Source organism: Limanda limanda, chromosome 13 (genome assembly GCF_963576545.1).
Source record: "Limanda limanda chromosome 13, fLimLim1.1, whole genome shotgun sequence".
Taxonomy (NCBI): Eukaryota; Metazoa; Chordata; class Actinopteri; order Pleuronectiformes; family Pleuronectidae; genus Limanda; species Limanda limanda.
In genome coordinates this window covers 4,455,921-4,479,791 of record NC_083648.1, presented here as the reverse complement: position 1 = coordinate 4,479,791, position 23,871 = coordinate 4,455,921, and the positions used below count along the sequence as shown (strand labels likewise).

At 41.9% G+C, this 23,871-nt stretch overlaps 4 protein-coding genes across 4 annotated transcripts; 1 reads left to right on the top strand and 3 right to left on the bottom strand.

The window, feature by feature from the left end:
• Positions 1 to 1,978: 1,978 nt before the first annotated feature.
• Positions 1,979 to 13,776, bottom strand: pip4p1a (phosphatidylinositol-4,5-bisphosphate 4-phosphatase 1a). The gene is made up of 7 exons (XM_061084429.1): positions 13,594 to 13,776; positions 12,362 to 12,555; positions 10,361 to 10,467; positions 7,978 to 8,083; positions 6,058 to 6,110; positions 4,938 to 5,028; positions 1,979 to 2,122 (listed from the first exon to the last, which is right to left on the bottom strand). The coding sequence occupies exons 1-7, from the start codon at positions 13,709 to 13,711 to the stop codon at positions 1,979 to 1,981; spliced, it is 813 nt and encodes a 270-aa protein (XP_060940412.1). The 5' UTR covers positions 13,712 to 13,776.
• A 1,435-nt stretch (positions 13,777 to 15,211) lies between these two features.
• dnaaf6 (dynein axonemal assembly factor 6) lies at positions 15,212 to 17,260 on the bottom strand. Its single transcript, XM_061085173.1, has 6 exons — positions 17,165 to 17,260; positions 16,529 to 16,595; positions 16,337 to 16,442; positions 16,113 to 16,209; positions 15,580 to 15,665; positions 15,212 to 15,341 (listed from the first exon to the last, which is right to left on the bottom strand). Exons 1-6 carry the CDS (start codon positions 17,258 to 17,260, stop codon positions 15,212 to 15,214), a joined length of 582 nt encoding a protein of 193 aa, XP_060941156.1.
• Positions 17,261 to 18,217: 957 nt separating this feature from the next.
• On the top strand, positions 18,218 to 19,025 carry LOC133018516 (MICOS complex subunit MIC26-like). Its single transcript, XM_061084889.1, has one exon. The coding sequence runs from the start codon at positions 18,218 to 18,220 to the stop codon at positions 18,833 to 18,835; it is 618 nt and encodes a 205-aa protein (XP_060940872.1). The 3' UTR covers positions 18,836 to 19,025.
• Positions 19,026 to 19,519: 494 nt separating this feature from the next.
• Positions 19,520 to 22,500, bottom strand: eif3f (eukaryotic translation initiation factor 3, subunit F). Its single transcript, XM_061084737.1, has 8 exons — positions 22,369 to 22,500; positions 21,886 to 21,956; positions 21,081 to 21,160; positions 20,860 to 20,997; positions 20,677 to 20,768; positions 20,390 to 20,526; positions 20,056 to 20,169; positions 19,520 to 19,679 (listed from the first exon to the last, which is right to left on the bottom strand). The coding sequence occupies exons 1-8, from the start codon at positions 22,478 to 22,480 to the stop codon at positions 19,602 to 19,604; spliced, it is 822 nt and encodes a 273-aa protein (XP_060940720.1). The 5' UTR covers positions 22,481 to 22,500; the 3' UTR covers positions 19,520 to 19,601.
• Positions 22,501 to 23,871: the final 1,371 nt, after the last annotated feature.

Here is a 23,871-nt window from a genome sequence, read left to right as displayed (position 1 = left end):
TTAAAAATAAAACACAAAAAAAAAAACACGTCGGCAGCGATCACAGCAGTAGTGTTAAGCTCGGAGTGCAACGTAATTTCGCTGAGTCACTTCCATCGTACATAAACAACAACAGATATATATTTACAATCAGAACAAAAAAATAATACAGAATCCATAAGAAAAGGAAATGTCACCACATTCAGAACTACAGACGAGTCATCATGGGAGATATGCAGCGTGAGAATGTAACGTGTAGTGTGTGCGTGTGTGTTTGTGTTACTGACCCACTCTCGCTTTGAGAGTTTCCTCTTTTACTTTTGTCAGAGGCCTTTATGTGAAATGTTCCATCTGCAACCAACCAATCAGACACCTCAGGACCAACCTGAGGACCAACCTCCGTCTTCAGAGACAATATCAGGACAGATTTTCACTATAAACGGTCCCAGAGACAAACAAAATACAAAAAGAATTTGGAGAAAAGGGTATTTTCGTGCCAATTAGAGGAAGTTTGATCCATTTTGATGTAAAATCCAAAGTTTTAGGATATTATAGAGAAGTACTGATTCTGTAACAGTCAACCTCGGCCAACAAAACACACAGACAGGCCTGAAAAGGTCTGATCCGAGCTTCTCTCACGAAACAGAGAGCATCAAATCTGAAACATGGGGGGTCAGATATCAACGTTTAAAATCCAATAGCTCTTTGTGATCCGTTTCATGTTTTGCTCTTTTTACCGAAAACCCGAACGGAATGAAAAAACGTGTCTCTCCTGTCAATTCAGGTTATGAAAATATAAAAATTTAAAATGAAAGAAATCAGAAATGGGTTTTTTAAATAAAAAAAGTTAACTTGTTAGGTGAGTTTTGGATCAAAGAAGAAAGCCGCTGTAGATTTTGTTCCCCTCAAACAGGACGGGAATACAAAGTGGCGTGTGTGTCACTTTTTTTTCCTTTTACTGAAATAGGCGACGCATCAACACGGAGGAAATCTGTTCACTGGTTTGTCTTTGAAGACGGAGGCTGGGACGTCTCCTCTGAAACTGGTTTCGGGAGCTGTTGCAACTCTAAAACAGCGTCCTCTTTTTGATGTGTGCCATATGTGTTCACGTGGCTGTGTGTGTGTGTGTGTGTGCATGTGTGAGCGTGTTGAATCTTCCTATCACACCTCCGTTTAAGGCTTTCAAGCTGCTTTGGATCAAAGTCAGTCCCAGGGGATAATTCGGCATAAACACTGAGTTCAGACACATCAGACGCTACCTTCACATGCGGCTGAATTCAATTTTTCAGACACATTTCAACACCTACTTGATCTTTTGATTCACAATAGGAGGCTGACGTCCCTTCAATTACTCCAGGCGTCTGCTGCTGGCGTGGATGGACTTTTTTTTTTTTTTTCCTCCCCCAGCTTCATCTGACTTTGCCACGTTTCAGAAAATGCTTTTTTTCTTTTGTTTAAAAAATTGCTAAATGCTGGAATATTAAACCAAATGTCAAATCAGGACTGAAATATCGACAGTCGCCCCATCCAACAAAAAAAAAACAAGTATTCACGTCTAAGACTTGAACTTGAAGCCCTGGTCTTAGAGGTCGGGGGGGGGGGGGGGCAACACATGTGCCACAGACTAAAGCCAAAAGGAATCAACAGCGCCGGGGAAAAGGGAGGAAAAGTGTTAAAAATGCTAAAATGAACCCCACACTGGCCACGAGATTAGAATAGAGGGACAGTACATCAGGTTATACGCGTCATCATAATTAGCGGTGGATCCACGGCGGCCGCAGCCGTCGCCATCCAGCTTCAGAAACACATCGGACTAAAAGGGAGGGAACAGGAGGACAAGATCATTTTCTTTCCCGGAGTTGGATTTAAATAAATATTCTGTTTTTTGCAGATTTTCTTTTTTTTTTTTTTTTTTTTAAAGCCATCTTTTTTCCTCCTGCCTGGCGGGTTGAGACGAGGGGGGGGGCCACAGAGTCGGAGAGGGGGTGGGTGGGGGGCTCTATGTGTAGTTCTGGAGGGGCTGACTGACCCTCATGCAGGCCCAGTAAAAGGCCCGGGCTAAGGTGATGAGAACCAGGAGCAGCAGCACGGCCCACGAGGCGTAGATCCCCTGGAAGGTCTGAGCCTTCACCCACGTCCCAGCCTGAGGAGGAGACAGGAAGAGATATTCAGAGACACTTTAAGACTTTAAAAGGAATTGAAATCACATTATGAAGCTAAAACCAGCGCTACTCCGACCAGAAAGAAATGCTTATGTCTGAAAATGTCTTTAAATGTGATATCAGAGCCCTTTATCATGATTTCAGCTGCACCATATAACAGCAAATATGAACAATGTGAAAAAGGCTCCTTCGTGTTTACATTTTTCATTATATTTGTGTTTTATTTTGTATTTATAGTCATTAATGATAAAGTTTAAGGTTAAACTATAAAATATATGGCCTTCATTACATATATCTGTTTGTTTGTATGTTTTTTTAACTTCCTAATATCGATATAAGCAATAAAGGAGACGCAGCCATTCAAACATTCCAGAAGCTGAAACATTTGAACAATTTGATATAAAACAATTATTAAATGTGCTATCAGAGCCGTTCATCATGATTTCAGCTGCACCATATAACAGCAAATATGAACAATGTGAAAAAGGCTCCTTCGTGTTTACATTTTTCATTATATTTGTGTTCTTTGTATTTATAGTCATTAATGATCAAGTTTAAGGTTAAACTATAAAATATCAAGTCTTCATTACATATATCTGTCACAATATTGTTACAAGATGTTTTTTCTAAAATCCTAATATCGATATGAGTAAAGATAAATGTAAAACAAGGAAATGCAGCCATTCAAACATACGAGAAGCTGAAACATTGCTTAAGCTTCAAATTTGAATATAAAACGATTATTAATTGATCTGCAAAATATTTCTATACAACTCTTAATCCAACACACAGTCACTCCACAGGAAAGCAGTTAGTTTCCCACACGGATCCACAGAGTGGGATGAATCCACCTGCAGACGCCTTGATGGGACGACAGCGAATCCAACGTTTCTAAAACACATTTCTCATGCGAGAGCTCATCGTCAACACTTAGCAGCGAGCGGCTCAGAGAGGAAACGTCTCTCCCATCAAGTATTAAGTGTGCAGCTGCTCAGAGCAAAATTATTTAATGAAGATGGCGAGAATGACTTTGAGAAAACCCACGGGGATTTCGTGACAATATGGAAATAGGAGTTGGAACGGTTTGAAAGTCACAGCACTGGAGCAAAGCTAATACGGATATAAAACATCAGAAGAGTTAATGAACCGTGTTGGATTGAACATATTGTTGCTCTGCTCATATACTTAATATACATATTGTCCTGTGTTGACAAACACCAGATTATGGTAATATATATAGAATGAAACAGCAGGCAGAGGTAGAGGCAGAGAAGGTTCTGTTGGATGGATGCTTTAAGGTAAAAGACAGAAAATACTTAACAATTGAGTAATATATATACACGTACAAATACATATATGTTTTACACCATATGTATGTGTATAATTGTATACACTAAGGTGTCAACCTACAGTGTTGCCCTTTGGTTTGTGAGTTTCTGTTTGGAAGCCTCAGCACCATCTTGTTTTTTTGAAAACAGAATTAACCATATTTGTGAGACAACAGGTTTCTGGCACTTGAGCATTGGCTTCTCACCAACCCTGGTTCAGCTATCCTTATAGGGACTTTGCATTAACTTCAATTCATACATTCTAACCTTATCTCTAATCATAACCCAATTCTACCCATAACCCTGAAAACAAAGCCTTAACTCTCTAACAACCCTTTGAGTTTGGGACGTCACTCCATAAAGTCCAACACTCAATCTGGTCCTCATATAGATAAAAGACACACAAAACCAAAAGCTGTTGACGTGACACTGAATGAAAGAGCAGAGTGACTTTGTTCTGTGTTGATATTAATTTTGTCACTGTGACCTTGGATCAACAGTTTCTATTCAGTCTCATTTTACCTCCGTGCTTCTGCTTCCTCGAAAAGGTTGAGACATTCAAATTCTTTGGTTATTCAGTTTTGGGTTTGACATTCATCCATTTACTCTCTCTTAGATTTCTGATTCACTCTTTTCACCCCCCGGCTCAGGTCAACTGGACTTAACAAAATTCATTTATGTTTTTCTATTTTTGAACAAAGATGGAGCAGCTTTTTGTTTGATGAGCTCAGAAATTCCGTATTTTCAGTTCTACAGAGAGAGAGAAACTGGACGCTCACCAACAGTTCAATTCTGTTGATTTTATGAATTCTGCATATTTAGTTCAACCCTTCCTGTTGGATCCACCTTCATTTAAAACCACTGCTTTCGTATTCCTGATTAAATTCATCGTGGGGATGAAGTTTCACCTGTGGAAACATGTAAATCTCTGAGGATTAAACTGTCAAACGCCGGCTCTTGAACCTTCTTATAATTGAATCCTTTTCCTGCCAGGTGGAGATATATTTTTTTTAACCACCATTATGCAACGTTGTCGACAGCAGCAGATTTATTGTCTGCACAGTAAAGGTCACTGTTGTCTCTGCTGGCAGACACGTATCCTGTCATCACTGATTTACGTTGTTTGCTGCTCATCTTGCGCCCTCTGCTGGTCAAAATCTACTGTTAGACTCTTGCACTCCTCCTTTGCTCCTTCTGGTATCTAAAAACAGATCTACTGTAATTTAGATAAGAGCAACAACTATAACAGAAGATATAAAATGTTCTGACAGGTTGTGTGCACATGAAAGTGGAGAGTACGAGAAGATATATGGCAAAATTGTAGAAGAAGTAAAAAGGGGGAGGACAGATTCAGAGTAATTGATGGATAACAGTTGTATTTGCTTCTGTCAGCTCTGCAGAGTTATTGATAATCTCTTTTAAAGGCTGAACACGTCTTAATCTCTCAGATGTCAGTGTGTTGTCTCACCATCAGCCCGGCGGTGGAAACGCTAAAAAGCAAGCAGAGTAGAAAACACCACAAGCTCCGCCTCCGGGGGTACCTCTGACCAATGGAGGAGCTGCAGGACCGAGAGAGAGGAGAGAACTTTATTAGGAGATGAAATTCAAATGAAACTCAAAAGACAGGACCCGATGTTTTTCTGAACTATAAACATTTATCTTAACATCTTCAGCAGCCAAGTGTCAGGACACTGAGCCAGCATCATAACACAAGGACCCTGAAACTATTATTTACATCTTTGATTATCTAACTGGGACGTCTGAATAGTGGTTAACAATTAAGTTGGACCCTATTTTTTTAAAGCACAAAAGTTTCTCCAGGACCAGCAGGTTTGTATATGATGTGAATCTATATTTACTGCAGCCTGAAGGAAAGAGCAGGACTGAAAAAAGACAAACGACGGATGATGGCGATACACCTGCAGAAATTCAAATCCAAGCAGCACCTGTCCGGGCTCAATCCATCTTGCAGCTATTTTGGATGTGACGAAGTGAAATCTCCTGACTAAAGCTGTTTGTAAAATCTGCTTACGGTCACCTTGTTGCAGTGAAACAACTCACACACGGGCACATTTCACTTTTCAGCCATTTCGCTCGTGATGTTAAGAAGCTTACGGAGCCGGTGGAATGTGATTAGTAGTAGTTAGTTCAAAGACAATTCCTGAGGCGCAACATATACATGGAGCTGAATCCTACAGATCAGAAACCCCATGATGTTATAGGCTGGTTTTTCTCCTTTTGACATGAACTCTGGAAAATTGGCTCTTGATATTTTGTGGCGTTTGCCTTTTATATATAAAGAACGAAGCAGTTCAGGTCAGATCAGAACAACATGTATGACACGTCTTTTTCATCATGACATGTTTGTAATCTTTGCGACAGAAACACACACAAGGATGCCACAGATTTGATTCCCCAAAAAACGGTGTTTCCTCTCCTTGAGAACGCCCCTGAGGACACTACCTGCTCTCTCTTAGGTTTTCCTATTTAAAAAAGCTTAAGACAAAAAGTAAAAGACAAAAATACAATTTATTTAAGTACAGTGAGCATGCGTTGGTGAAAGGGATTAATTGCTTATGGCCACTTACACTTTCCTGCAGTGTGGGCATCTGGCCAGCGTCCGGTCTGTGAACTCTGTCCACTGAGAATCACAAAGGGAAAAGATGAGTGATTCATGATTATAACAAAACCTTAACTCTCAGTATCACATTAAATGTAAATGTCAATATCAGTGTTTCTGCTGCGACATACGTCTAACGAAAGAAAAGCAAAAACCCTCACGTTTGAGAAGCTCGAACCAAAAAATACTAGATAAGAGACTTAAATAATCAATCAATCAAATTAATAAGAACATGTCTCAACTATAAGCCAGTTCAAGTCAAATCTGCACTGATGTGTCTGATCCTTTGAATGCACGTACGCATGATGCGCAGCCAATACAAATCTTATTTACCTTATTCAAATTCGCCTGCAGCTGCACTTGGATTGATGACACACTTTCAGAAATTTAATACAACTATCCCAGTCCTTGCCAACAGGTGCTGCTTACCATACAAAAAAAAAACATGATAAAGAAAAATGTCTTTCTCTCAGGGTGTAGACATTCAGTTCCCTCCCTGACGCTCAGGTGTGTTTATGAGAACAGAATCCACCGTGCGTGCTGTACATTCTTCTTATTCCGACGGAGAACGTAATCACTAAATCTGTGACAAAGGGTTCAGTGCGACGCCACCCGGGGAGCAGATTTGTATTTTCACTCAGCCACCGTATCTCCACGCAGGAGGGGAAGGTCCAGCTGAATGCTAAACACCCGATTCCATCTCTCTCACATCTGTTTACAGCCCGTCTCTTCCCTTTCTCTGGCCTTGCCGCCCTCCCTCCTTCCTCTCAGCAAAGATCCAAACATTTATCTGTCCCACACATTGTTAAAGAGGAGTAAGTTTAGACTTTAACTTTCCTTTTAGCACAAAACGGCCAGAGTATATCAGCTGACAGTTTATAGGATTATTGATCTCGACCGATAACTCAACATTTATTTACTTGGCCGGGTGCAACGGGGGTTCGGCTTTTCAGTTCAGTTCAGTGCAGCGAAACGTTTAACAACACAACCTCCTGAAACTGTCACAGCGTATTTCAGCTGCTGATAAAAGCCAAAATGCCAAAGCAACTTTTTATTATTCAGCTACTTTGCACAACGATTCATCACCTCTTCAAAAACACTTCTTACTTGATTTGGGCTTCCCTTAGTGAAAGTGATTTTGTTGATTGTGTCTTTTATAGGTTGTTGTCATTGAGACAGAGGAGGTGGAGACTTGTGCCAGAGACTTTAACTGAGGCTGCACTGATGTGCCGGATTTCCTACTGATTGCCAAAGAGGTTGATAATGGTAATCAATTGCTGTCGGTTTAAATAGAAGCAATAATACAAAAGCTGAAGTTAGTCATTAGAGTCAATTGCTATTTTTTTAAACCAACACTCATTTGCTCTTCTGTATATTAACGATATATCTTAGGTCTTATCTCATCTCATACCTCATATCTTAGGGTTTTTTAAAAGATACCATCTGTAGCTCCAGAGAGAAAAGGACTCACTTTCCCTCTTGCTAAAGTCTCAAGTCTTTACACGGCTCTAAAGTGTGGAAAGCTGTGGAAAGCAAAAGGCTCAAAATGAAGAAAAGCTCAGACGTGGACATTTGAGCTCAAAGGATTTTGGACCATGTGCTGAACTCTGAGGTCAAGAAGGATTTGCTTTGTGATCCAGATTTGAGATTTTCACCTTCAGGGGATATTTGTTTTTGTTTAGTCTTACAATATTTTGAAACAATTCTAAGCTTTAAATTAAAGGACCTGTACGTCTTTCATTTGTGCAATTTATGCATCAATCTTCTAGCTAATCTGCAAATTTCCCCAAAAATCAAACAATTCCATTAACTCTATTTTAATTATGACTGTTTTGAATCCAAATCTAAGTCTAAAAATATTAAAAACAAAGAAGCAGTCGAGTGTTACCAGGAAGGTGTTGCTGCAGTGTCCACAGGAGACGCGGGCCCCGGCTGGCTGGGGATCAGGACTGGCAGGACCAGGATGAACCGGACCCAGATTTATTATCCTCTTACTGTGAAGAGACAGACACACATAAAGTCGGCGTCCACACCAGCGATGACTCAAGATATTATTCAGTGTTTGACGTGAGCAGCTTCACTCTGCTGATGTGGAAAAGGCAGCAGCAACAGATCATGCTCATCCTCGTCATTACCACTAACGCTGCTTTACTACAACAAACCACAACAGACAAGAGACAACCGCTCAGAATCAGAGATCAGGACACAGCACGTCGATGTGTCTGGTTTAGTCTGACTGACCCGGACTGAATGCAAAACATCGAGACTGAAGATAAATTCTACAGAGCAGTTCAAATCGGGGAAAAGGGGCCTTTAGGGATTATTTACAGCTTTTAAGGACGTCTTTAATAAAATGGACAACCTGTGGTCGGATGAAATAACAGCCAGAGTGGGGACACAAGCGTCAGAGTCCAGATTAATCTCACTTCTTAACTATGAAAGCACAAGTTTGTTTGTCAGACACAGTGATTTAAAAGAAAGATTAAACAGAAATAAGTGATAAGAACAAGATTCCTCACTTTGATTGAAAGGTATTAAATGTAGAATAACGTCAAAGAAATTACTGGTTTAAGAGTATAAGTAATATTTTTGTTGAAGATGGCACATTTCTTGCCACTGATTAACATGCAGACCCCAATTAGCCTCGAGTCCAACCCCGTGATCAGCACTGACACTGACAGATAAATTATAGATTTCAGATATTTACAATATACAGTTTAAAATGACACACATTTAAATAGCAGCAGAAGATTAAGGAAAGAAAAAACAAAAAGAGAGAGAGATGGCTAAAAATGTTGCTCTTGCTCATTTTATGCCTCGAGCATAAACAAGGAATCTTATCTTTCTGAGCAATTACACCCGGCTGCGGCAGCGTGACGTTCAGATGAGCTGCCAGAGCCGAGCACTTCTCTGTGACATCAGCCGTGTGTTTGTGATGATAAAAACCACAACACATCTCTTTGACCTGGAAGAATTGTTGTGCTGCTTTTCACTCAGCAAGTTTCCCGACAGAGGACAAAGGAAATCTCTCTTTTCTGTGTCAAACTGGATGTGAACTTGTCAGCAGCCCTGTGATGTTTTCTTTATGCCCCGGAAAATAAAAACAAGATGCTACACAAGTGATCTATAGCACGACTTTGTAACTTTCCCTGGTTTGCTGTGATCTGTGGCTTCTGTGCTCATTCTGCCCTCTGATATGATAATGTGAATGGATTTGCTATTGTGCATATGGCTGGTAGCTACACAACAGGAATTTAGAGTATAATTAAAGCAGAAAGATACTGAATGAATTGGTTATGTTTTTGTTTGTTTGTCAGCAGGATAACACAAAATCTACACGACCGATTTCCATGGAATGTTGTGGAGGGTTAGGCGTGACCCAAGGAAGAATCTGTTAAATTTCGGAGCACGTCGGAATCAAATACAGGATATTTTTCTTCGTCATTGTGGTGTTTTTCCACATTTTCGCTGATTTCTCTGTGAATAATTCATGGATCCTAATGAAAATCAGTCAAGTTCTGGGGACTGATATCTGAGTGTATGCAATTTGGAGAATTAAATAAAAATCCAGATCTAGTGAATGAAACCCCTTTAGAGCAGATACAAAGCTCAGTCAGCAGAATAGGTGTTTGTGGAGGAGGAAGAAGAAGAAGAAGAAGGAGGCAGATTTTCCCTTTCATGTGTCTATCTGCTACAGAAGTTGACAAATTACAGTTTTTGTGAACATTGGATATTCTGTCAGCTCAGGTTTACGGTGGTTTTCAGTGCTGAGGTTTTACACTGGGTTTTTTTGTGGGGCCTTAGGTCTTAATGGGTTAAATAAGGTTTCATAAGGAAACTCTTGGGCCTAGACAGAGGTATGACCTCTACTGAGTGCCCTTTTATTTTGTTGTTGTTTCTAAGTGTAGCAAAGACTGTCAATTAAATAAATCTTAACCTAATTTCCATTTGTGAATAAAATATGGAAGTGAAACCCACACTACACATACAGTGTGTGACCCACATAGCTACACCTTTCATAATATGAAGGACATGCAGGAGTGAAACCCATGATGCAGCTCTTCTAATGAGGCTGTTGTTTCCTCGTCCCGCTCGCTGAGCACTGCATGTAAGCTGTGCAGGGAGCAGAGTCTTAATTGAGGTACTGTTACTCCCACTGCACCTTGTTTCCTCTGCTTCACTTCTCTCTCTCCCACAGACACACTGATACACAGTATGTACACACACACACACCCCCACACACACACATAGGTTGAGCATGAATTTCCCACCAGTATGGTCGGGGACAGGCGATCCTCTGGGAAGTGACTTTGCAGATGAGCAGACAGTTGCAAGGGCAGCGAACGTACTTCTTCCCTGCTGGGGCGTTCTTAATGGGCTGCAGAGGGAGGCAGAGACACACAAGACGGTAGAGGTGAGACGACAAATACACAATAAGGGTAAATAACAACCCAATTATTCTTGATAGACCAGAATTATCCGATACGACATGAGGAAGAATGTATCTTAGAGAAGTAGCTGTATTGTAGTTGTAGGTTAGGAGCCAAGGGATGGGAGAACAGTACAAGTTTCTGCTTGTTACTCCACAAGTGGCCTAGAAGATCTAATTAAACAGCTCCTCCTGAGTCATGGTAGTAGATGAGTTAAAGAAAAGAGGTATAGGGGGATTCAGGAGGTTTCCACAAGTTAGATTGAAGACTTTTCCAGACCACAATGGATGGAGGATATGAAGACACCTTCCTATATTTGAAGATAAGGTGAAGTAGCCGAGTGGAGAATAACCCTCAAAATGAAACATTATCTCTCAAACTACAGACAGAGACAGTTGGTATCCATCGTCTTTCCCACACCCAAGTGTAGTGAGATAAATTCTAACCGCCGTGTTTGTAGACGATCGGTTGTCAGTTCCACAAATTCTGGTTAAACGCCCGTTAGAAAAGTGCTGCAGAGCCACAGGCTTGTTTAGCACATCTTCTAAATTTAATAATCACAATAACAACAGAGTGCGAAACAAAAACAAAAAGCTTCAGAAATGTTTAAGCTACCAACTTGGATTTGATAAGGAGAAACTTGTACATTTGAAATTCGCTGTTGCCGTTTGGAATTCAATTTAAAATTCACTACACGAGGTTTCATAGCGACTCGAAACAGCTGCTACACCTTCTGTTCAATTTGACAATTCTATTCTTTACAAGGTTTGTGGCCGTTTACAACTGTTGGGGCAACTTTCTTTGTATCACCTCATTAGCTCACATAATACTGCAGGCCAGAGTCGTTTGTAGATTCCATTGTTCTCTGATAGAGAGAGGAAACTTGGATCCGTGTTTTAACATTATACAAATCACGTCGCTACTTCCTCTGGGTTTTAGATAAGACTAATGTCTGTCTGGTGATGGGTGCAAACCTTCATGAACCAGATCTGCTCTGTTATGAACGTCACATAAATCTGCTGTGGGGGGGACGTTCAAGGTGGGAGTGAAGAGTGGGAGTGAAAACTAATATTATGAGTTGGGCTGCATTAGATTTTCATCGCATGATTATCTTTTCACAACATCATCTTCATAATATCTATCCTCAAATATCCATTAAATTAAATTTCAACTTTATTTAGTGTAAATCAAAAATCCAATTAGTTCTGCCATCAATTAGTCAAGTAGTTAAACGTGCTTCTGTTCTATATGTTGTCTAAGAAAATCTGGAATAAATTTCGCCTTTAAACTTATAGAAATGTCAATACAATCATATTTTGTGAAGGACGACCAATAAACCAAATCAGAGCAGTGATTAGTGTCTGTGATGGAAAATCAGCTTTTTGTTTTCAGTCATCAAATGAGCCACTTGATGTCCAACATGGTGGAAACCCTCAGAATCCCAATCTCCCTAATTACACTGAAGTTCCTCTCACGTTTAAACAAGATGCACAGTTTATTCAAAGTGTTGGTTAATGAGAACTGTTTTATTGGAGCAACTTTTCAAGAACATTTTTTAACAGGGATTAGAGAGGCCATTAGTGACCTCACTGTGAGCTCTGTGGATTATCCAAAGTGTTGTTGACACTGAATCTGTTGGGTTTTATTAAAAATGTCAGTCTCCATTACTTTGAGTCATTTATAGCGTCATTTGTGACAAGATGGAGGTAGAAGCATTAGAGGATTAACCCAACACACCCTGCTAGACCAAAATGGAAGATACTGGACATGTTTATTTTCCATGTGAGTGTGTTGCATGCAGTATACACAAGTAGGCTGTGTATGTGTTATACATATTCTCACCGTGGCTTCATTGCAGACCCCACACTTCACCACGTGTTGGTGGATCTTGCCCTCCACGGAGATCAGGCTCTGGCACACCCTGCAGTTGATGACAGGGGCGCTGCCGCTCTCCGGGGAGGTGAGCGGAGAGTAAGGTGGAGGATCCTCCCCGAGGAGCACCGAGGGCTGAGTCGGGCTGGGGAACGGGGGAAAGCCTGTAAGGGACAAGAGAGGAGGGAGGAGAAAGAGCGGTGATTAGAACAGCGGCAGGAGAAGTGAGTGAGTGACAAACGAAGGATTGTTGGGGAGGAAGCAGTCACAAAGAGTCGCCTCAACTCCCATGACAAGTAACTTCTTACGATTAACTGGGTAATACGATTTCACCTCGAGTCCGACTGAAAGAGGCTTTGGGAAAGGAAAACACTCCAGGAATGCTGAGCCGTGTTGAGTCTCCACAAACAGGCGTCTGTGTGTGGGTCGGAGTCACAGAGAATCTGAGCCGGTCACACTTCTGTCAGCAAATCTGATGCAACACACAGAGTCTGATCCCTGCACAGGACAGACCAGGCCAGCAGATCTCAGAGCAGATCTCAGAGCAGATCCCAGAGCAAGCTTGAGGGCGCAAAACATCATTAAGAGTCATATCTCAGGCTGTTCCCATTAACGTGTTTAGACTCAGTCCCTCCCTCTGTGAGCTGCCATTGGTCCCAGCTGCCTCCTGCAGCCTCCAGCCTCCATCACGGCTCTCATCCCTGTCAATCACATCAGGTGCTTCCCAGATGCTAGCTGCCTTAGCACTGAGCTAGCTCCTGTGCACAGTGAGAACCAGCCGGCTGCTGCAAAACGTGCACAAAATAAATTAAATGTGTGTAAATAAAATGCAGCTAAAGGATGGTTTATCTGAGCTGCTAACCGGAAGCTGTGCCGGTGCTAAGCACAGCTAGCTAGCAGCGGATGCTAGGTTAGCTAGCTAGTTAGCTCAGGGGCTGATTCCCTTTCAGCAGCATTATGATATAAAAACAGTTTATTAAATACAGCGGGAGTTGTTCATAAAAACAACCGGACAGCTGGCATCACATCCTGCACGTAAAGGGACACAAGCAGGCGGTTCTTTGTGGCTGTCACAGCTGAGCTAGCCGGGTACCCAGAATGCCCAGTCAGTGCTAGGCGAGGCTAGGCTAGGTTAGCTTCGGCTAGGCTAGGCTAGCTCCGGCTGGGAGTCGGGCGGAGCGCCGGGCACCGGGGCTACTCACTCAGGGGTTTGATGGGCACACCGTAGGGCGCCGCGCCGGGGGACACTCCTCCGTTCCCGCTGCCGAGAGCTCCATCTCCCAGGTCGGATAGTAACGGGGACCGCTCGCCGTCCGCCATACCGAGAGCCAGGCGCCTGGAGGGGGGGAGCGAGCGAGTGGGAGCGCGGACGAGGACCGACACCGTGTTTGTATTGTTGTGTCGGAAACGCAGGAGTCACGTGATCACACCACCGCCGAGGCTGCTGCGGTAACGGAGCTCCGAGGGGGGGGGGGGGGCGGTTCCTCTCACTGGTCTGCACCCCCCGGTTCATCCACAGACTCTGTTTAATCTGATGTGTTTTGATGATTTTCACTAAGTCAACAACTGTAGAGTCTTGTTTTACTTCGTGGAAAAGTTTGGTCATTTACATAAACATATTTTGGAGAGTTGGAATTGACAAATTCACATTAACTTTAACAAAGGTGAACAAAATGATAATTATGGGATCACACATGTTTAAGATCTACCCACAGAGTTAATATAATAACCAGATCAGATAAAGATCTGTCATCTGTAAAGATATATATTTAGATGTATATATTTTATTTTCTATTATAAATTTTTGATATTCTATTTCATTTTTTTGGGCTGAAATGACTGAGCATTGCTTAAAGAGAGTGTGTGACCCAAGCATTTCATTGACAGTGACTACTTCATGTTATCTCTGTTCATTTGAAAATAAAAATCTTGAATCTTGAATCTTGAATCTTGATAAAGAGGGAATAGTGAAATAGGTAATGCAGTTGTAAAATGATACAACACAAACACAAGGAACTAAGATAGTCATGGAATGATAAATGTTTAAGATCCACCCACAGAGTTAAGATATAGATAAGATCAGATAGTACTTTATTAGTCCAACTATATGGACATTTACCATGTTACAGTAGCAAAGTAAACCAGTAATAAATGTGTAAAAAATACAATACAGACACTACAAGACATATAAATATCTTCACCATAAACAAAATTCATACAGTGAAACAGTATTGTATCTGATATGATATTGAGTAGAAAATGATTATTAAACTGTTGATTTAGTAGATTTATTTGAAATACAGAGTGAGCTATGGTGCACTAAAACCACAATTCAGTTTCATCCTGGAATTTAAACACATTTCAAGAAAATGTCATTTCACTATTTATTTAAAAACTGGAGTTGCAAGTTACTTTGCGGATTAGAAGTTTTCATGCATCCATTATATCAGCTGACACAGCCAGCGTATTGCAGGGGAGACAAACACACATAGAGACAAACAACCATTTACTCTGAGTTTAGAGTCTCCACTTAACAATAATACGTCAACTTAACTGTGGGAGGAAGCCTGAAAAAACTCACTCAGAGACAAGGAGAGCATTTTTTATATTTATTGGAAAACCATCATATACATATTTCTTACAATCAGTGGTGATACACGTAATAACAGCCTGAACTCAACATTTACATGTTAGACGTTCAGGAAACATACAGGATTGACACTGATCATTTCTCTTTTTTTTCTCAACACAGACAGTTTATGTCTCCATCACTTCTTTTCTGTTTCCTGTTAATACCCATGGAGACGTTCTCATTCTGTCCTATTGCATGTTGATAAAATCCACTGGCCGTTTCACCATCAGCGTCACCTGCAGCTCCTCTCGCTCGCTGAAGAACTGAGCTTTGCCCTCAAGTCTGTGGACGGCATTTGGGAGATGGAGACCCAGTTTGCTGGAGAGAGGATGGAAAAAGACAAGCAGGTTAAGAGGAGGAGAGAGTGCGCCTGTAGAATCTGAGAGAGAAAAGATGTTCAGAGCTGAGCAGAGCAGCAATCAAAGCTCTGATCGGAATATGTGAAGCTCTGATTAAAAAGGAAATGTCTGGAAATTGGAGCGTTTGGTCTGAACTGCAGCCGCCTCGTCTCTGGGGGATGAGAAATTAAAGAGAACATTTTCAAAGCGTCTCTTACTGCTTTGGCGTCCGCAGATCAAAGAAGTTCTCTTGGACGTCCAGGACCACATCTGTTGCTTTAGTGTCTGGCAGTTTGATTTTCACCTGGGAGGAGGAAAAAGTCAGACTCTTTAATATTTCACACAGCGCAGACTAATACTAAAGGAGTACCACATATTACTGGGGTTAAATATCCAAGCAATGCAATTTGAAAGGTCTGATAAAGAGTATGACAAACCAGTTAAGGATGAAAACTATAGAGAAACCTTTTTTAGTCTTTATTCAATCTGATTTTTAAACAATTATTCTTTCTGTATTTCATGCTATTAAAGTTCTTTTTATGTCTCCTTAACATTTTTATACTGTATATTACTTATATTTCCCATAGTGGGAAATAGGTAAGTATAAGTTTTTAATGAATCCACTGAATCCTGCCCATATTCATGGTGTCGTTGCTGCTTCTCAATCATGTTTTTGTTAATTTCATCGTCAAACTATTACATTTTGTAGTATATGCAAAAATCTCAAGAGGGTCTTTTAAGTTTGAAGTACCAGTATGGCTTCACAGCACATGGACGATGGATCCTTTCCACTCAAACCCAGGAAGACATCCTCTGTCCCCACGCTCTGCTTCAGGATTATTTCATACCTGGACACCAAGGGTACAAGAAAACAAAACCTTCAGTATCCACCTCATTAGAATCACTCCAGATCAGACAGAATCCAAAGAAAAAGCTCAAACAAGCACACAGAGGAAAGTGTTGTGTTGGTCTCACTCAGGCTGCGGCCGCAGGTCGGTCAGGTCATCGAAGTGGGAGCCGTCTGGGACCTCCTCCTCGCTCCAGATATCTTTACTGTTCCTCTTCACACAGGCAGTGATCACTAAATAAACACCAGCACACGTATGAACAAACAGTTTGTAACTTGACTGTGTTACTACAATAAGAGCTGGTTTTGGGGACTATTACCTTCTTTATGTTTTGTGGGTGGGGGACCGATGCTTCCAGGACCCAGCTTTGCGAGGGCTGGCACATTCTGTGGAGATGAACAGATGTTTTTGTCAATTAACAACTTTGTGCGAGTTCAAATCAATAAAAATGGAATCCAGTCATTCTGGTATAAAATAGTTATATATAGTGAATTAACAGGTATTAGTTATTCATCTATTTGAGACGTACACATAACAAATATTAACAAAATATCCAGTGGTGTGATATAGATTTACTCAAGTACATTACTTAAAAGTACTTTAAGACACCATTATTTTACTTGAGTAATTCAATTTCTACTGGGAGCTTTCATTTATTTGACTTTTTTAAGTTTTTACTTTGCAGATTACGCTTACACGTTACATATGGTCAATTTATGAGGCATCGTTGTAAAATAACTAAAAGTGTAATAACTAAATATGAGTTTTGATTCAACCAGCTGTGATGATAAAATGCTGCTTGTGTTCACCAGTGATAATAATCCAATAATAATAAAGTATCTAAAAGAGGCTGCATTTCACTGATAATACTTTCACGTACTTTTAGAATGAAGAAATGTTCTTAAAACACAATATTTAGACAAAGTGGAAATGATTCTTCCACCACTGAACTCACTCTGCCCTCCTCTTCCTCTTCATCTTCCTCCTGCCCAGTGGATAACAGAGCAGACAGAGCCTGTAAACTCTGAGCGTGGGAAAAAACACCCTCCATTAATAAAACTTCCTTAATCCGAGAAAAAAAATCCACTAACGCTGATTAATCCCGGATAAGGAACCAGACGTAGAAACGCGTCAGAACTGAAAAAACTCTGCACGCTGCTGTTGACGCTCTCCGTTTCCTTGGAGACGAGCAGGAGCTGGGGTTGTCAAGGGAACCAGTGACGTCACAGAGGAGAAGAAATGCCTTCCAAAAAATGTGCACGTGTTGAAATAAAAACAACACAAACATTAGAAATAATGCATTGCGTATTAAAAATAAATTCATGAATTAATATATAATAACACGGAATAGAAATAAAGAAATATAAATAACAGAGTGCTCATATTCAAACACTTCCCCATGAATACTTAGGGACTAAATATCTTTGAGCTAAATAACCGTGATATCCTTATATTTATGCCTTAATTAAAATTAAAATTGTGTGAAGTTTCGTGTAGACTACATTGTGAAAGTTTAATGTAAATCGAATTAAAGTAAAAAGAAGCTTACCTCCTTTAGGCAGTAGGTGGTGCTATCACTGTGACTACACACACTAATAGATCTGTTCAGGACAAACACAAGTGTCTTTCTCTTCAGATCGTATTAATCTTTATCATAAGACATCATAGGAATCGATGACCACTGACACTGTGACATCAAAGCAAATTGAAAAATAATTCTTTGCCCAATTAACGTGTCATTTTATATAAATAATGGTTGGAATTAAATATTAAGTCAAAAAACAAGTGTTATTTTCACGTGAACAACTAAACTACATATAATGGACTGTTACTGTTATAATAATGGTGCTTTACTGTGCTCAGGCCCTTATAACAAGCCCAGACACAACGTTAAGGTCAAAGGAGGATAAACATTATAAATATCTTTGTGGGACGTGCAGTCAGCTGAAAGGCGGAGTTAGTAGTGACTCCTGCCGGACACCGTAGTGTCCGCATGGCCCTGGGGATCATGTTGAAGGTGACAGGTAGCGGTGTGGGTAGCGGTGTCATGCCGGGGACTGTCGCTCTGTTACCGGGCACCCTCCATGCTGCAGCCGGGGACGGAGAGCAGGAGCCGGCTAGCTGCTCCGTGTTGAACCGGGACGAGCTGTCTCTGTACGCGGACCCCCCGCAGAGCCCCGGGTACGAGGAGCCCGAGCCGGGTCAGCTGGAGCAGAGCCTGGCCTCCTTCAGGAAGCTGCTGGAGCCGAGCGCCGACTGGTGGCAGGGAACATACAGCACCATCCAGCCCAGGGTTCACAGCGTGTTCCAGGGAGGACAGGACGCCTACTCCTACCTGGATGACCCGCCGAAGGGCTTCTACCCGCGGGCAGGGGTCATCGGGTTGACCGGGGTCCTGGGGCTGCTGCTGGCCCGAGGCTCCCGGGCCAGGAGGCTCCTGTACCCGGCCGGCCTGGTGACCCTGAGCACCTCCCTCTACTACCCGGAGCGGGCGGCCTCCATCGCCAGGGCCGCCGGGGACTCGGTGTACGACCGGGCCGTGCAGGGCTACGCGGCCGTGGAGAGGATGGTGAAGCCGCAGAGCGAAGCTGCAAAGGCCGCTGACTCAGACCCGAAGCCCCGGTGAGAGGAGGCCGACCCCGCCGCGATCAGAAGCCGGAGAGCAGCTCCTGGGACCGGCTCTAAACTGGGACTCTCATGCCCACTCTTTGCACTAAAGCCTCTTATGGATCTCAGGCCTGTTTGCCATCAAATGAGAAACTTCTGCCACTGATTTGAATGTATATTTATGTAAAGAATAAATAGTCTTATAATAACATGTTGTTGGTCTTAATTCTGTCAAAGGTCACATGTCAATCAAGATTAATGAATCAACTATATCTGCAGCAGTTTCTTACATTACTTGACTTTAAAAAACAATTTGTTAACATTTCTTTCTTAACTTACATTTAGCGGTTCCAGATTCTTAACAGTGAAAACTTGCAATTATTAAAAACAGAATATCTTTGGACACAACTAGACAAAAGAAACGGGTCAATTTGTTAATACTTTTTGCTTATTATGATGTTTTACAGTCCAAATAATCTATGAATAGAGCAAAGTACAGTCTGAAGAACTACAAGGAGTTAACAGTGGTAAATATCGTCTGTCTCACATATGACTCAGTAACATAAATTCAACGAGCCAGATCAAATTAGCCATATATCCCTTCCTGTAAAGTTCATCAGCCATTTATGAAAACCAAAATGTTGGTTGTAATAACATTATTATTAAAACAATATCTGGGAACCAAAGGGAATTAGAACGTTATGACTGTTTAACATCTTTATTCTTCATCTCAAGTCAAAAAAAAAAAAAAAAAAGTGTACAAAAAATTAAATAGAGCGATCCCCTCAGAGCAGCACCAGCTTCTCGTTCAGGGCAATCTGTGCTTGGGTCAGATTCGACAGGTAGGTCACCATCAACAGGTCCTACAAAGACAAAACAGAGCATTGGCATTTTGTTATTATGGGGATAAATATGGGTAAAATAGTAAAATATCCCAACAGCATTGCAGGGAGACAAAAGTTAAAGATTACATTGTGAATACAAGTGTCCTAACAACAGCTTTAACAACCACTGCTCCTGCTATTCAAACACAAGTGCCGGGTAAAGAGGGTTGAGAAACACAGCACCAGTTGAGCACTAACGCCCAAAATGCTTCCTGATTAAATACTTCCTGTAATCAGAGGGAGTGTCACTGTACAAAGTGCAGCGATTAAAGAAAAACTGAAGCCTGACAGGCACCAAATCCAAATGAGGAAAAATAACCAGCAGCAACAGCAGATTTCTGGCTGATGAACTTACGTTGATGTTGGAGTTGAGCATGTTCTCAAAGTCCTCCGCTGGGATGGTGGGAACCTTGTTGACCAGGTCCATCAGGAACCGGCCCACGCTGTTATCTGCCGCCACCTTGCCAGACTGAGACAGATCGAACAGCATTTAAAGCAGCAGTTAGAGTTAAACGTGATTACTTCAAACAGATCTCCACAGAGACGTTGTATTACTAAATAATTAAACAGCTGGAGTTCGACCAGGAAAACCAAGAGCAGCAGGTAACGTCTCAACGTCAGGATTGTGTTATATACACGGGAGGGTTTGTGTGCTTCCTCAGGGACACTACAGGTACTTTAATGCTCACCATCACATCATCGATGTACGCGAGCATGGTGGTTAGCATGTCCTGCACCCGTGAGGCGGATCCAGCGACCTGGGACAGATCGGAGGTCAGGCCCTTGGTGCGACTGGGAGTCAAACGAGTCCTCTGGAGAAGGTCCACTGCAACAGAGAAGGACTGTTAATACTACTGAACTACTCAGGATCGCTTATAACATGAAACCACAAGGAGCCATTTCAAGATCACAGATATTTCATCAGGAAGGATTTTGTTTTCAAACTGAGATCCCAATTTATTCCATGTATTCTTACCGCCTATCCTCTCGGTGTCAAACTGGACGTACTTGACAGAGAGTGGGGTGAACATCACACCAACGGTCTTTCCTGGCACACCCATCTGCGCGCTGTACGAGGGAGAACCATGCAGTCAGATTCACCATCAGAGGTAAAAGCAGTGGAGCAAACAAAGAGCCATGGACAGGAAGTTCAACCAACCTGACATAAGCGCGGACGTTCATCTTGCCGCTCTGCAGCGCCGTGTCCACGGTCATGTGGATGGGGTTGGTGGCCTCACGGCTGTAGTACTCATGGATGAGCACTGAGTGTTCTGTGATGTCAAAGCCTGTGGCGTACCTGTGAGGAAAGATGTCTGTGTTAGAAAAGCTTTTTCATCTAAATACAGTGTTTTTAATTCTTAATCTGGTTTAGTGACGCACCAGCCGATGATGACCTCAGTGGGAGAAACCCTCTTGTGGAGCTCGTACATGTTCTTGGCGAACTCCATGTCCACGGCCACCTGTTGACAAAGAGGATTCATTTTATCCACGGGTCATTTATCGACAAAGATCTGAACATTTAACGAGTTCAGCCACATTCAGTTTCCTCACAACTTGTCTGAACAAACAATATTTTGTTTTCGCCTTTACTTTTATATATTGTAGCTACCACTTCCTTTAAAAAGTACCAGGAGAAGAGAACTGGGGTAATTATACAAAATGTCAACAAATCATGATCATCCATGACACTTTGATTTGTCTGTAGTAAAAACCCACTGTCTTACAACTCATACATATTAGAGTAGATTAAACTTTATTGTCATTGCACAGTACAAGTACTAATACCACGAAACGCAGTTTGACATCTAACCAGAAGTGCAAAACTACAGTACAGTCATTCTAGATGTTTATATATTATTTTCCTAAATACACAGGAGAACTGAATTGTTCTCCAAGCTGCTGGAACATTTCAAACAAATTAACTTGATAATGAACCTCCTGCTGCATTAACATTTACTGTTCAAACCATGTGCAGATTACCATCAGAGGCAGCCAGTTTAAATACATATTATATATTATATTAATGTGAAGCTCATACTAATTAAGTTGTCACATCTGTTATCTACCTCTAGTATCCACAACTCTTTTATGGATTGACTTTCCACTGGGATTCACTACGAGTTTAACATGGTAAACAGTATAAAACTCACAACATCACACACAATGATTTAACTACACAACGCACCTCATCCTCGGACTCGTTGTGGGGAACAGAGAAGCAGTTGGTCACTTCGATCGTGTGTTTGTCAACAGTTCCTGAGAGAAGAGGAGACACAGGTTAACACGAGTGCTGTTTGTATTTAGTCATCTTAGCTTGGTTAGCATCCTAGCTTGGTTAGCATCCTAGCTAGGCTACACACTAAAATCATGACGAACTACCACTGACGGCGATGATAACAACGTCCGGTCCCGGTTGCTTCGTGTTCTAACAACACATGAGTGATAAAAAACATAATTAATAAACATAACCAGCTTTATTTTAACCATAGAACAGACATCCAGCTGTTAGCGGGCGGAGCTGCTAGCTGTTTGGCTAGCTGCGCGCTGCTAACGGCAAGGCCAGCGTGCGTTAGCATCTGAGCTAACAGATGCTAGCGGCGCATCCCCGGGTCCTGACCCGTGGAAGCGTCACCCTCCCCGGGGTGGAGGGTTTAAACTCTCCGCTTACCCAGCAGGGTCCCGATCACACGGCTGGCTCCCTCATTCCTCCGCTCGTACGAGTCGCAGATAGAAGCGAGGACGACGGGGTGAATTTTCACCACTGGCCCGTAAACCGACATCTTGGAAAAGGAGGAAGGGACACCGGCTTCATACGTCACATATACCTCCCCCTAGTGGCCGGAGGGCGAATAACGGGTTTTTATTTAAAGGTCCAGTGTGAAAGATTTAGGTGAAATTATCTTCTGGCATAAATATAATATAAAGAAATTGTAGGGATGTTTTTAATAATCATCTACATTATATGAATTGTTGTTTCATTAACCATAGAATTGCCTATTTATTTTTATATATACTTTATATGTACTTCTGGAGCAGGTCCACACTGAACCTTTAAATAAATATTTGATCAAGTAACTGAGACCATGTGATAAGCAGAAGTTGCTGTATCAGTGAATAATATAACTATAAATAACTCTTATGACTATAATTAGTATTTTTTATGATTCTTTTTATATGTATTATAATCATAGTATTTAATCTGGACCCCCAGTCTGAATTACAAAAGTTGTCATAATCACCAAAGCAGCCACACATGGTGACGTCCATAATGAAGAATCCAAACACATCAGTGATGATATTTATTATTCAGGCTCTAGATAAAACACAACACAACATATTAAAATATATACAAAGAACAAATATATAAAAATAGTCATGTAGTAAAGTAAAGGAATAACTTATGCCCTCATATGAATTATGATGTACTATACATTAAAATAAAACCACATATCAACAAAAAGAATGATTGAGGTTTATAATTTATATTAGATAGCTTCAGTCACTTTGAGCACAGATTGAATAATTAAAGTCATCACGGTGTAATTGCATCATAGGGCCCATTTCCTCCTGCTTGACCTGTGAGCAGCTGCAGAGGAGGGACAGGAGGGAGAGGGGGGAGAGGGGGGAGAGGGAGAGGAGGGTCTCCTCTATGGTGGAGCTGGGGGGGGTGTGAGAGGAGGCAGGGCCGGTAGGGGCTGTGAGGGGCTGGGCTGATGATGACAGCAGCATCCTCCGCTGCTCGGTGGCTTCTTCACACCTGACCGATGATGATGGAGCTCTCCGCGCCGCCGCCGGCTCTCCTCCCTCCCGCAGCCTCCATCTCTTCAGGTCCAGCTCCCGACACTTGCTCCTCACACGTCGTGATGCTCCAGCTCCATCTCCATCTCCATCTCCAGCGGGTTTTCTCTCACAGCTCCTGAAGCCGAGCGGCCGGATCGAGGTGCTCTTTGTTTTTCCTGGAGAAGAGGAAGGAGAAGAGGAAGGAAGGAGGAGAAAGAGCAGGACTGACGCTGCGTCGCTGCTGGCGAACACAAGACATGGCTGGCATCGAACCCAGCCTGCAAACCCGAGGTTCCTCATGGACCACATTTTGCTTTTCCTCCTGATCCAACATCTGCTTTTAATGCGTCCACAAGTCGCTTCAGTGCGCAGGTAAGATTCGCTTCTTTCC

Coding starts and splice junctions, on each gene's coding strand:
- LOC133018516 (XM_061084889.1), top strand. CDS start 18,218: ATGTTGAAGGTGACAGGTAGCGGTGTGGGTAGCGGTGTCATGCCGGGG.
- eif3f (XM_061084737.1), bottom strand. CDS start 22,480: ATGTCGGTTTACGGGCCAGTGGTGAAAATTCACCCCGTCGTCCTCGCT. Junction 21,957..22,368: donor TGTGATCGGGACCCTGCTGG/GTAAGCGGAGAG, acceptor CTCTTCTCTCAG/GAACTGTTGACAAACACACG. Junction 20,998..21,080: donor ACTGAGGTCATCATCGGCTG/GTGCGTCACTAA, acceptor CTTTCCTCACAG/GTACGCCACAGGCTTTGACA.
- dnaaf6 (XM_061085173.1), bottom strand. CDS start 17,260: ATGGAGGGTGTTTTTTCCCACGCTCAGAGTTTACAGGCTCTGTCTGCT. Junction 16,596..17,164: donor AAGAGGAAGAGGAGGGCAGA/GTGAGTTCAGTG, acceptor TCATCTCCACAG/AATGTGCCAGCCCTCGCAAA. Junction 16,443..16,528: donor ACCCACAAAACATAAAGAAG/GTAATAGTCCCC, acceptor GTGTTTATTTAG/TGATCACTGCCTGTGTGAAG.
- pip4p1a (XM_061084429.1), bottom strand. CDS start 13,711: ATGGCGGACGGCGAGCGGTCCCCGTTACTATCCGACCTGGGAGATGGA. Junction 12,556..13,593: donor TGTGCCCATCAAACCCCTGA/GTGAGTAGCCCC, acceptor TGTCCCTTACAG/GCTTTCCCCCGTTCCCCAGC. Junction 8,084..10,360: donor GCCTGTCCCCGACCATACTG/GTGGGAAATTCA, acceptor GTCTCTTCACAG/TAAGAGGATAATAAATCTGG.